The sequence below is a fragment of the Protomyctophum bolini genome, assembly GCF_963924005.1.
Source record: "Protomyctophum bolini genome assembly, chromosome: 12".
Lineage (NCBI taxonomy): Eukaryota > Metazoa > Chordata > Actinopteri > Myctophiformes > Myctophidae > Protomyctophum > Protomyctophum bolini.
The window spans coordinates 17,076,792-17,089,699 of NC_137873.1; the positions used below are offsets into that span (position 1 = coordinate 17,076,792).

The following is a 12,908-nucleotide window of genomic DNA, read 5'->3' on the forward strand; positions in this document are numbered from 1 at the left end:
ATAACTTCCATTCCTCCATTACTGGTCCGTTACTGAAACTGGACCAGAGATAGGCCTATGTGTGGGTGGAAATTACTGGATAAAATTAGGTGGGATCTATAGGCTGGATATGAGAATTATACAGAAAGGGAAACCAAGCACACAAGTGTATTTATTATTATTAAGGGGCCATCACAAGCCTGAAGGGCCTATGGCCCCTTATTGTATTTGTATGTTCTTTTTTAGCTCCTTTATATGCACAGCTTTGTGTGTATGTGTGTCTGTCCGCTCAGCTGATTGGCTGAGCACGGAATGTGATGTATGGTGATAAGAACACCGCTCACTTCCAGTGTTGGGATGTAACGTAACGTAAATAACGCGTTACAGTAACGGTGTTACTTTCGGCAGTAACGTAACGTAAATTCAATAACTTTGTTACTGTTACTACATGGTGCGCTATTCCATTATTCTTCCGTTATTTTTCATGTCTCGTCTCACCAGGTCCACTCCTGCTCTCACCAGGCCCAGGACCTGTGTGTTGCACCAGACTCCCAGCACCAGACTATCCCCGGTTATCAGAGTCTATAGAGCGCCGCAGTCCCGTCCCCTTTCAGAAAAGCGAGTGGCCCAGGAAGTGGAAGCCCCATGCATTCTCCCATCGGCACTTTTAATATAATTTATTTAAAGACGGTTACGCCGCGGACAAAGCCAATTCGGATCGTGACGAATCATGACAATGAACACAATATTTTGGGCCGATCAAATAATTTATAAGACGAAAAATAAAACAAATAGTGTTGTCTCCTGACTTTCTTTTCTTCTTTCTAATGATTTGATCGTCCCAAAATATTGTGTTCATTGTCATGATTCGTCACGATCCGAATTGGCTTTGTCCGCGGCGTAACCGTCTTTAAATAAATTATATTAAAAGTGCCGATGGGAGAATGCATGGGGCTTCCACTTCCTGGGCCACTCGCCTTTCTGAAAGGGGGCGGGGACTGCGGCGCTCTATTCCTATGAGTCACTATAAATAGAATAACTATAACTAAAATACATCGCATGGATGCACCTGGGACATATAGGCCTATATATCCTCAGTGATGTATCCTGAGGTCAATGGGGTTTCGGGTCTACCAACATCATACCCCTCACTCAGGCGACCCACTGCAGCTGGGGTTGATCAAATCCCGACGTACGTCCCAGTAGCTACCCTCGATCAGTCCATCAGGGCCACACAATCCGATGCTCCGGAATTAACTACTCTGCCGGGACTGGGAGAACAGGATTCTGGTGCGTGGAGTGTTTCATATTTTTCCAGGCCATACAAAGTAAAATCAAGAGCCCAACATGTGACTAAGCCCATGGGGAAAATGTTCAAGGTGGTGCTTTATTGTTACATCTTGTGTACAGACATAAGAGTAAAACGTATTTTTGTTTGGCTTCCTTCAGACAATGCAGCAGCAAATATATCTCTGCTGTAGGGAAGAAACCACCTACCTCCTAACTGTTCATTTTTCAGGAAATGAAAAATATAACATTTTCAGGAAGGTTTCAATACATTCACAAGCCTGAACGGGAGACGGCAGCGAAATATTTACTGGTGGTACAAATGTTTGTACCATTGAGTGCAGCTGTCAGATTGTTAACCACAAATAGATTACTTAAGAAGCGTATTTTGTATTTCATCACTGTCCGTGGTGATTTAGATACAAATCAAAATACTTCAAACAGTATCCAGATGGATTTTCCATTTAGTCTGAGCAACTGGTTTGCCTGTGATTCATTCGTATAGCACTGACGAAGGTCCCAGGACAGAAACATCTGCTCATTTTAACATCACTTTGACCACAAAGCATTTTATGAGCATTCAAAAATAAAAATAAATTATATTTTCTGAAGTCGAAGGAGGAGCAGTGCACCAAAGCATTATGGGAATTGTAATCCAGGAAGGAAGTGTGCCCAGTGTTGATGACATCAGAGACACTGCTAAAATCTAAAACCACATAATTCTAAATCTTCTAAACGTCATTAATATATATATTTTTTTGCAAAAAGGGTGAAGTGTCCCCTTAACAGTTTATTCAGTGAGCAAGACTTTTTCTGGCAAGCTTTCATAGGAAAAACTGTACATACTGTAGTGTAGACTAAATATTTTGTCATTCTGCTTTTTTGACCAGGAAAATGATACACAATCTTCACACACCTAATCCCCCCCCTACACACACACACACACACACACACACACACACACACACACACACACACACACACACACACACACACACACACACACACACACACACACACACACACACACACACACACACACACACACACACACACACACACACACACACACACACACACACACTGAACTTGCATTTCAGTACCTGGCACAAACATATAGCCTAATTAGTGCAAAGTAAAGTAATCACGGCAGTGTCAGTGTTTAAGGCTCATACAAATATCTTAATAGCTGAAGAATTTCAAAGTATAAATCCTTATTATCCTAGTTGGGCATTAGAAAGGTTCCAGTTCCCTCTTGTGGTGTAAATCCAACAGAACATTGAGATCCCTGCAGTACTGCAGGGATTGACCTCAAACTGGCATTTCTAACTCTAAACCACGGAATTGTGTTTGAACAGCTTTCAACTTGGTGTGCCTATTCTGGGCATGTTATAGGCATTATAACCAAAATGGTTCGACAATAGCAAAAAAATAGCACATCAACAAGCTCACAACAGCTGCGATGGAACTCAATGATTGCATTACATCTGCCATGAACTAACCACTGGACTAAAGATTGTTTTAGAATGCAAGGCAACCCTTTGATGTCACAGAAAATTCTAATATATTTCAGCTTTTTGCAGCAATAGACGTGAGTCCCCAGATCGGTAAGATCTACTGCAAGTACCTGACACCAAAGCAGAGAGACTTCCAAGATTAAGGGGACAATTTTCCAGTTTTTAATCTATCTATCTATCTAGATATAAACTGACACCACAACGTGTATTCAGGGCGGAGTCACCACCCCCAGGGGAAGTTGTGATTTGCTCTCGTTCACTGCAATGCAATTTGCGGCATTTCCAAAACAATATTGCGCAGAGTAGCGATTATCAAACGTATTTGCAATGCCATACGTTGAAAGATCTGTTGCCCGTGGACAAGGCACGTTACCTCCGCAAGTTAGATATTATCGGCATAGATGTTTGTCCGTATGTGATTAAGGATTGGAAAAAGTCGCATTGGCAGCCATAGAAAATTCTGACCAGGGTAAAAAAACGGATGTGACGTTTTTGGGCGTTCCTGTCTTATGTGGTGTCAGTGTATACTGTAGATATAGATATATATATAGATAGATATTTCTGGGTCACACTGGGCGAGGAATCCGAAATTTGAGTTTGGGGATTTGGCTTTTGATGTCATCACATCATCACATTTCTGCAGTTTTAGAGCCTCTAACATTGTGAAGTTTTTAGAGTATAAATACACAGAATACATAGGTTATTTTAATTTGTCACACATTAATGATCTCACAAGTGAACAATGGAATTAAGGCTCAAAATCGGCAAAGTATCCCTTTGAAGGAACAGCCAAGCATCGCTATTAGGAACATATACCAGGATGCTTTTAAGTTGCCCGAGTATTCTTTTTGTCAGTGAATTTTGCGGAGGTCTGCTCTTTCAAGTCTGCTCAAATGCAGACTTATATGGGACCAAAGCTTGCTCGTCATTAGAATGGCATATTCTATCTAGACCAGGGGTTCCCAAAGTGTGGTGCGTGCACCCGTCCCCTTATGTTATTTAGCACAAATGGCAAAATATGGTAAAACACTAGTTGTAAGGAGAATAGAAGAGCTGTGGGAGTATACAGCAGCTGCATGTCTCTCAGTGCAGTGACATTCTGTGATTATTTGCCATAATCATATTAAAATTGTATAATTTTCGGCCAAATACAATGAGACTTAGCGTTGGGAGGTGCATCAGCTAGGTCAGGAGGTAACAGGGGGTGCACACCGCACGGCCAAAAAAGTTTGGGGACCGCCGACTAGACTACTAACGTGGGAAGTTTGGTCAATTTCTTCACACCCAAAATATGAGTGTAAACGGCTTAGTGTATTCAAACACGTGACAACTACGAGGCCGCATTAGTGGAAAAACAGAACGTAGTCACTAATCACACACCAAGCTTCAACCTGAGAGAGCGCGAAGCAAAGAAGTGAGCAAAGAACAACAACTATAGAGAAAGTTCTGTGCTGTATAGAATAGTATATTAAGTATTGAAGCACAGACACCCCAGTTGATGCAATGTTTTGTCTCTGGGACCCCCAATCTACAGAGTGAAATCATCAGCGTTGATTTAACACTGAGTGTACAAATGTTCAATTATTATGCTCTCTGAGTTACAGACACATAAGGGCCAATTTGTCTACTGACTATCAATTAGCTGGGGGGACCCCCTGGAACCCCCTCAACAAACCCCCTGGGGGTCCCCGGACCTCACATTGAGAACCAGTGCATTAAGCGATCCCTTTAAGTAGTTTAACCCATTCTGGGCGGGAACCCCTTTTGGTGTTATAACCCTTCTGGACGGGAACCCCTCTTAGGGTTCTGTACAGTATGTACAGTATTCAGAAATGTCAAATATTTGATGTGGCTATATAAATATTTTAAGTTCTTCAGAAAACTTAGGTCAGGATTTAGAAGGCATTTTAGAATCTGCGTTACGCCAAAATTGGTTAAGATCAAAGATCAACAGTGAATGATGGTGCTGGACTGGGTGGAGGGTCTCAGCAGTGGGTGGTGTTGGTGGTCTCAGACATCTTGTCAAGGCGGGCCACCTGGCAGGTGGAGGGCGGGGTGAAGACATCCGGGTCACTGATCCCCAGCTGGATGTCGAAAAAGCGGGTGGAGGTGGAGACGCTGCTGTTCCCGACGTAGGTCTCCTGCACGGGGTAGCAGTCCTGCAGTGTGTACACCCCCACCCACGTCTCATCTGATTGGTGGAGACAGACAGAGAGAGACCGGTTGATGGTGGTGGTCGACAAGAGTGTCTCAAACAAACTAGGATACCAACTAAACAATGAATCTAGCATCTGTCGAAAGAACATTCTATTGCTAAATCACATTCTTAACATTTGTGGTCAAGAAACAACTCATCTAAATAACGAAGAATTAGAATAGGTGACCATTGTACTGTATGTGTATTGAAAACTATATACTGTAGTCTATCGAAGTACAGTGGCAAGAAGGGATAAGAAGGAGCGAGGAGTGCTAGGGGGTGAGGTGGAGTCTGAAGAGATGAGTCTTCAGACTACGGTTGAAGTTTGGGAGTGACTCATGACTGCAGTTCTGACTGCAGTGGGGAGATTATTCCACGGTTTGTGAACCAGGAGAGAGGAGAGTCTGGGATGTGTTGTGGAGCGTTGTGCACTGTGTTTTAGGGAAGGCTCAAACTGCATTCCTGTGTTAGCTGATCGAAGTGAGAAGAAAGGGTTGAAGGGTTGGTTCCGGCGCTTTTAAGGTATTGACTATATTCACCCATCGGACATTTTGCTCTCACGTCATGTTTGCGGGTTGGGGAAGTAATGAATCCTGTGTGGCACTTTAAGGATGACACACCACCGAGTGAATATTTTAAATGGGGTCCATGCCTTTGGTTGCTTTGTATTGCAGAACAATTACAGTGAAATGTGAGAAGTGACAAAGGACCAGTGACAAATGGAGCTAATAATTACCAATGATTACAAATACTCTCGGTAGGGAGACTATTCCAGTGATGGGAGGCTCTAGCCTGAGCTAATTGTGTTAGGTTTCTGGTCTAGAGGGGCGGGTCGTGAGATTTGCGCACACCCTGATTGGATCTCACCAATCTGTCAGTCACCCTGGCCCCTCCTCTCCCCCCTAGTGCAGCGCTACGTCACATAATTTGGAGCGACGCCCACCACTACATCTGGATGGTCTTTCGCACTCCCCTCTGGTTGTACTGGTTGCCCCTGCCGGGAAGCCAATAGGAAGGAAGTAACAGTAGTCATAGTCTCTCACAGACTGTTGACTCACTGTTTTTCCTTTATTTGCCGATGGGAGTCTCAGATTGCAGTAGTCAAGATGTGATGTGTCGACAGACTTACGTTTACGAGCTGGTTTCCTGTCAGACCACTCCTGCACCTGGATCATGTCCCCGGGCCCGCCGATGAAGTACTGGTCCTCAAAGGTGGAGTTGTCTGGGATGTCGAAGGGGTCCCAGGCCTCCGTCAAGGCCAGCTTAGAACACTCCTTGGTCTTCTGGTCGATCTGGAACATCACCCCAGTCTGGTACAGGTAGATGTACTCAAAGGACCTGCAATCAGAAGACAAGAGTTGAACTGGATAGACAGATAGATAGCATGCTGTTTAGAGTAGACCAGTCAAAGTCTTTGAGGGGGTTCCACTTAAATATGGAGTTTTTCCAGTTTTTTCCAGGTTTCTTCCTGGAGGCTGAACCCTTGACAGTCAAACGGGCCAATGAAATAAACAGTAATATCATCACATTATCAGCCCCTCCCCTAACCCCTCCCCCTTTATCATACAACTACAGCTATGGGTGCGGCTTCAGTTCAGGTGGATCACCACCAATCAGGCAAACCAGGCATACTTAATTAACTAGTGGGCGTGTCCACATAAAAGCATGATTTTAACAAATACTGTACACTTTTTGGAAAGAGTTCTTCCTCCTTATATTATAATAATAACTGATGATCATGTTTTAGGGTGCACAACATTTGTTCAAATGGGGGTCCGTGGTTTAAATATTATAAATCAATTGTGGGTGTCCTTGAAATGACAATGATTGAGTTTCTTTGTAGAACTAAATTGTTTCCTTTGCACTCTGTTTTTGTGACCATTTACCCTGTTGTCTGTTGCCTAGGGTTCATGCTATTTACTCTGAAGAACCACATTTCTCTGGATTAGAATTAGAATGCCTTCCACGTGCTACATTCAACTGGCGAAACCCCCCCCCCCCCCCCGTCAGGTGAAAAGAAGCGGCTTGGACTCCTCATGCATAGAAGGAAGCATCATGAGGTCAGTCCGTTGCTCTCTCCAGGTTGACAGAGGGAGGGTAGCACTCAGGATTACATTAGATAATTGACAATGGGTGAAAAACATAATGGGTTGCAAAAGTCATGGGTTAAAAGATTTAAGAACTGTGTGTGAACTGAGTGGTGCAACTCCCCCTCTCCCCTGCCTCTCTCTCTCTCTCTCTCTCTCTCTCTCTCTCTCTCTCTCTGTAATTAGCAGGCAACAGTGCAATACTATCTCTCTTTCTCTGTTTCTGGCACAACAGCGCCCCTACTGGTACTCTAAACATAGTTTAGGACATAGTCAGGTTAGGACATTGCTGTTCCTTGGAGTGGTTGCACCACTCAAAAAAAGAATGCCTTCCAAATGCCTATACATTGTAACTGCATACTCTACTGTGAGTATTCATTTGCATTGTCTTGTATGTTTACAGACACACCCATTCAGTTTCAAGCTGTTCTTCTAATATCTAACATAAAGCCTAATTTATACTATAAATACTAAAAGTATAAATTATCATAAATTAATTATATGCAGTAAAGAAGTGTACTTATTATCAGTACAGAACAGTTGGATTGGCATTTAAATCACAGCACAACTATTTGTGCAATCTGAGCAAAGGAATAAACATTTACCTGTTGCCGTATTTTATTAGTTAAAAGAAAAGCAATGGTGTTTTTCAGAATCAATAAAGTAGCATGAAACTCTCACGATATTCAGTTGTATCGATGTTTTCTCACACCCCTCATTAGAACTCGCAGTCGCACAGTACCTAAGCAAAGCCCTTCCATTTATAGGTTAATAGTGTGGAAAATTAAACCATGGATGCATTATCACTAAGAGTATCCATGTGAAAAAACATATTTAACACAAAAACAGTCAAAACAAACTCACTTCAATTTAATAATGTCACCTCTTCAATAGTTATAAATGTTAAGATTTTACCAGTTTTCTTGTTTAATCTTGTGAGAATTTTAGTTTTTTCGCAATTACTCACTACAACAATGTAGTTATTACGGTAATTATTCTTATCAATTCAGCCAATCACTTGTAGCTATGACCATGATCTGCAATGTAAACTGATCAGAGTCAGCCATGATTATGCTGACCCACTTAACAACACTATTTTTAACCTCACCTTATTGCGGCAACTCATGTGTAATCTCTGCTGCTACCATTCATGATTATTGCGACGGTAGGTCGCATTTACTATGAAAACTAGAGTTCTCAACACAACAGGCCCAAAACTTAAGGCCTACCAGGGCCCTCATCAAACCCTGTACACTCAAGACACTCTCCATATATGAAGTTGAGCTGTTCTGACATTCCATATGTTGATCTGACCTCATCAAACCCTGTACACTTGTACGCTTCATATACGGCCAGTACAGAATTAATTCCATATGTTGATCTGACCCCTCATGCCAAAGCCCCAGCGCTCGCCGAGCAATCTGCCATCACCCAGGCGGATGCGTGCACGTGACCTCTCCCTTTCGGGCGTCTTACTGGTCTTTGATTTACCTTAAACCTGTCATGTGACAATAAACAATATTCTGATTGTGATATTGGCTCATATCGTCTCTGTTCGGGTGGAAAGTTGGAAACCACATACCGGTATGTCCAAAGCTCCATCGCTTCTAAGAAGTGCCAAAAAGTCCCTAAGTGCCAGTCTCTATACATTTTTTTATTATTTTTTATTATTTTTTTTGTTTAAAAAAAAAAAAAAAAAAAAAAAAGGCGACGCGATAAAGGCGTCGTTGGCGCTGTGGGAGTTGCTAAAAAAATCAGTCAATTCAGTCCTTGGCAGACATTGAGTTAATTTCCAGGATTCCAATTGAAAAGTAGAAAAAGTAGCAGATCTACAAGCTCAAAATGTGGTGCCTGCTACTTTTGATGCTTTTATGTGACACTGTAGTATGAGGGTGTGAATTTACAAAGTTCAAATATGGAGATAATTCTATTAGCAACTAGAACTGCACTCTGCCGAGTGCATACTTGCTTGTTGCACACTAAGCGCGCAAGTCCTTTCGACCGCTGGAAACTATCACATCTCAGTATCTCTGTGAAGGAACGTTTGAAATGTATAATCATTACGTGTAACTATTTGCTACCTAACTACTTTTTTACAGAAAAATGAATCATTGATATGTGATGAAAAAAAAGGTATATAAACTGAATTAAAATATATTATACAGTATAATTATTTTATTACTTACTGTAAATTGGCAATTGTTTTAAATGTATTTCATTTTGTACTATAGTGATATTAATACTAAATCATGATCAGAGTAATATGTGTCTCTAACTTCAATTTCTGTAATAATACTTTCAAATTTGTTGAAATATACATGATCTAAAATACTTCCGAAATCTGTAGTTGGATTTGTATCTCAGTGATGACGTAAGAGAAATGGTCATCTGTGTAATCTGGTCCCACCAGATACCACATTACGTCATCGTTGAGAGCTGGGACCAGAGTACACGGTGTGTATATGTATGACTAGCTCTCAGTGATGACGTAAGAGATATGGTCATCTGTGTAGTCTGGTCCCAGCAGACCAGGCACAGATTTACAAATTACAAATCACATTACAACTACATACAGAGTATGTAGTTGTAATTTGATTAGCAGTATACTGTGGTTACTTGGTTCCAAAAAGTGAAGCCAAGTTTTTTTCAACCGTAAGTCTGTGCCTGGTTTGCTGGGACCAGTTACAACATTACGTCATCGTTGAGAACTGGGACCAGAGTACATGGTGTGTATATGACGTAATGTTGTAACTTGTAACTAGTCCCAGCAAACCAGGCACAGACTTACGGTTGAAGAAAACTTGGCTTCACTTCGAAGAGACCAAGCGAAATGATTACTTGCGCGCTCTGCTTGCGCAAGTAATGATATGATACATACATGTATGACATCTCACACTCACAAATAAAATAGGAATTTAATTCCCATTCATTTCATTGAATGGGTCACGACTCACGCAGTATTTCAGCAGGTTACGCGGGACAGAAATGATGGGATAAAGTCAGACAGAAATGAAGGGATAAAGTCACCATACTAGAGCCATCATGTGCCAAAGCAAGCAGTCACAGTGAATTAACCTTTGGAAATGAACTCATGACTACTGAACAACCAGCTCTCTGCATCCAAATTTAAATGTTGTTTCATAGGCTAGTACACTTTTTGATGTCAAGAACTTATTAACCTGCAGACCCCCATTTGAAAAGATATGCCAATGACCCCCCATAAGAGAAGATTTGTATGGCTCTAGCAGTGGTTTTAAACCATTTTAATTTCAAGGACCCCCACTGTCCCCAGTTTGACATGCATCAGGCTACGGACCTCCATTTAATGGCATTTCTATCTCTGGGACCCCAATGTATATTGTAATATCAATGTTAATTTAACTCGAGTGCACAATTCTCCAACTGAGTTACAGAGCCATAAGGGTCCGGCATTTGGTTCCTGCTCTGCTCAACCTAACTTTAAACACACACAGTGGGGGCAATAATAAGCATTTGAAAGACCCAAAATGTTTACATCTTGAGTGTTCATTTAAACACAGATGGACCCTTGCAACTCGCAGATGTCTTGATTTCTTTCTTTCAACTAAAGCTGAAAAGTGAAGAACGGTCGCCCCAAAGCTGTGGATAGCTCGCCCCCAAAGCGTGGATATCACGCCCAGAAGTGTGGATATCTCGCCCAATGTATATTAGAACATTTAGAACCTGTACTCCATGTTTATTTTAACTCCACTCTCACTATAGCTAGACACTTTACCTCCTCCTCTCTGTCTAGCCCCCAAAAGTACAGGTAAAAATATCTCTATCACTCTCTGTTTAAAAGTTTACGGGGCGACTTGTCCACACTTCTGGGGCGACTTCGCCAGAGATTTTAGGGCGACTTCGCCGGGCTTTGGGGTGACCGTTCTTCACAGTCGGGGTGACCGTTCTTCGCGGGTTGGGGGAGTTGGAATTAGGGCGAGCAGTTTTGTATTCTCTGATAACAACCATCTCCTGATTGGATGACATCTTGTAACACACCTGAATGTATGTTCTGGTTACTAAAGAGCTGGAGAGATGGGGAGGCCCTTGCTCTGATCCAAAGCTCTATGCCTTATGCAACGGCAGCAAAGGGCATTGGGGCTATGGACCAGAGCTAAGGAGGCCCCTGTTACTGAACAAACGCTATACTGTAGACCCTATCAGAATATAGAGCTTATAAAACCCATTTTTATCACCAAAAATAAATACATTACTTTGTATTACGACTCGTATACAGTATAGTGATGTCTTGCACATTATTGTGTTATTGTTTGTCTTTAAAGGTCTGTGAATTGAATACCCAGGACCTCAATGGAAATAATAGGCTTTTTTGGGTTATCCTTTAGCTAGCATATCTTTTGTAGGCCTATAAATATGCACCACTGGCTTTTTCTGCCAACCATTAATTAAGTATTCAATCAACCAATCAATCAATCACTTACAATAGTTTTAAATTAACAATATAGTGTTGTTGTTAGGCTATTATTATCATCACCAAAATCATCATTATTATTATTGCTATTCTATTCTTTACCTCTGGCAGGGTGTGTGTTTCTTGTGCTGCTGCAGCAGTCTCAGCCTTTGGTTCTGGGCGTCGTAGGACAGGTCGGAGCGGGTGTTCCTCCCGGTGCCGTGGTCGTACTGGACCGACCTTCCCTCCCACTGCAGGGGGGCCGTGCACGGCCCTGCCCCGCTCCACGTCCACGGTGGTCCCATGGATGATGATGCAGGGGAAGGCAGCACGCACGCCGCGGAGAACAACAACAACAGCAGCACGACCCGGAGCAGCATGACGATTATTTATGATGTATAATACTATAGCGTTTTGAAAATGAAATGGAGCGTGTCTGTCTGTCGCTGCTGATTCGCACGGTTCGGTGGTCCTGTAGACCTGGACTCCTGGTCCAGTCAGTGAACTGAACTGAACTGACGGCCTTTTGTTGTTGGGAAAGAAAGCTGCGTAATTTGCGTAAAAAAAAGCGCAACACGCGCAGTCGCGTCACTATAGCCCTGATATCCAATGGTACACGCCACGGCTCCGATATTATGAAGTGGGGGAGATTGGTGTAGTTTTGGCAATGTTTTTGTTTGTGTATGAATAATTTGGCATGCAGAATAATACAATTTAAAACACATTCAAGTGGTCATTGGTCCTGTAAAAGAACAAAATAATAATAATGAAAAACTGCTACAGCTATTTAATTGAATCAATATTTCCAGAACCTTGATATCATCGTTATTAGTATGTTATTGTATTGTAGGCTATTGTCTTTCTGTTTATTTGTCCCGTTTGTTTATTTTCTGTTCTTCAAGTGCTGTGCTGTGTTTTTCTACCTGAATTGTTTGTAATATATTTCTCAATTAAAAAAGGCTCTGATAATATCAGCTGGTCATCATCATGGTCATCATCCCTTAGCTGCCCTGCAATTAGGAAAATAACATGTTAAATGGCCAACATTTGGCGTTCATAATAAGCATTACACTTGTTGACAACAGGGTCCACCATTTCTAATTCATTTAGAGACTTACAAATATACTATGTTCCATTAATAATATCAAATAATGTTATTCCTAGTGTTCCGCTATCCTGCACAGTTGCATGTGTTTATAATAATGTTATTTCTAGTGTTCCGCTATCCTGCACAGGTGCATGTGTTGTGTTTATAATCATGTTATTTCTACTTTCTAGTGTTCCGCTATCCTGCACAGGTGCATGTGTTTCGCATCTCCACCACAAGAGGGCAGGCGTCCTCCTCGGCGCCTTGGAATGACGTCACTTACAGCACGGCGCGGGTTTATGACGCATGTCACGCATCAGACCAT

At 42.0% G+C, this 12,908-nt stretch overlaps 1 protein-coding gene across 1 annotated transcript; it reads right to left on the bottom strand.

The window, feature by feature from the left end:
• Positions 1-1,863: 1,863 nt before the first annotated feature.
• On the bottom strand, positions 1,864-12,043 carry epdr1 (ependymin related 1). Its single transcript, XM_080779213.1, has 3 exons — positions 11,620-12,043; positions 6,110-6,318; positions 1,864-4,974 (listed from the first exon to the last, which is right to left on the bottom strand). Exons 1-3 carry the CDS (start codon positions 11,874-11,876, stop codon positions 4,769-4,771), a joined length of 672 nt encoding a protein of 223 aa, XP_080635339.1. The 5' UTR covers positions 11,877-12,043; the 3' UTR covers positions 1,864-4,768.
• Between the last annotated feature and the right edge of the window lie 865 nt (positions 12,044-12,908).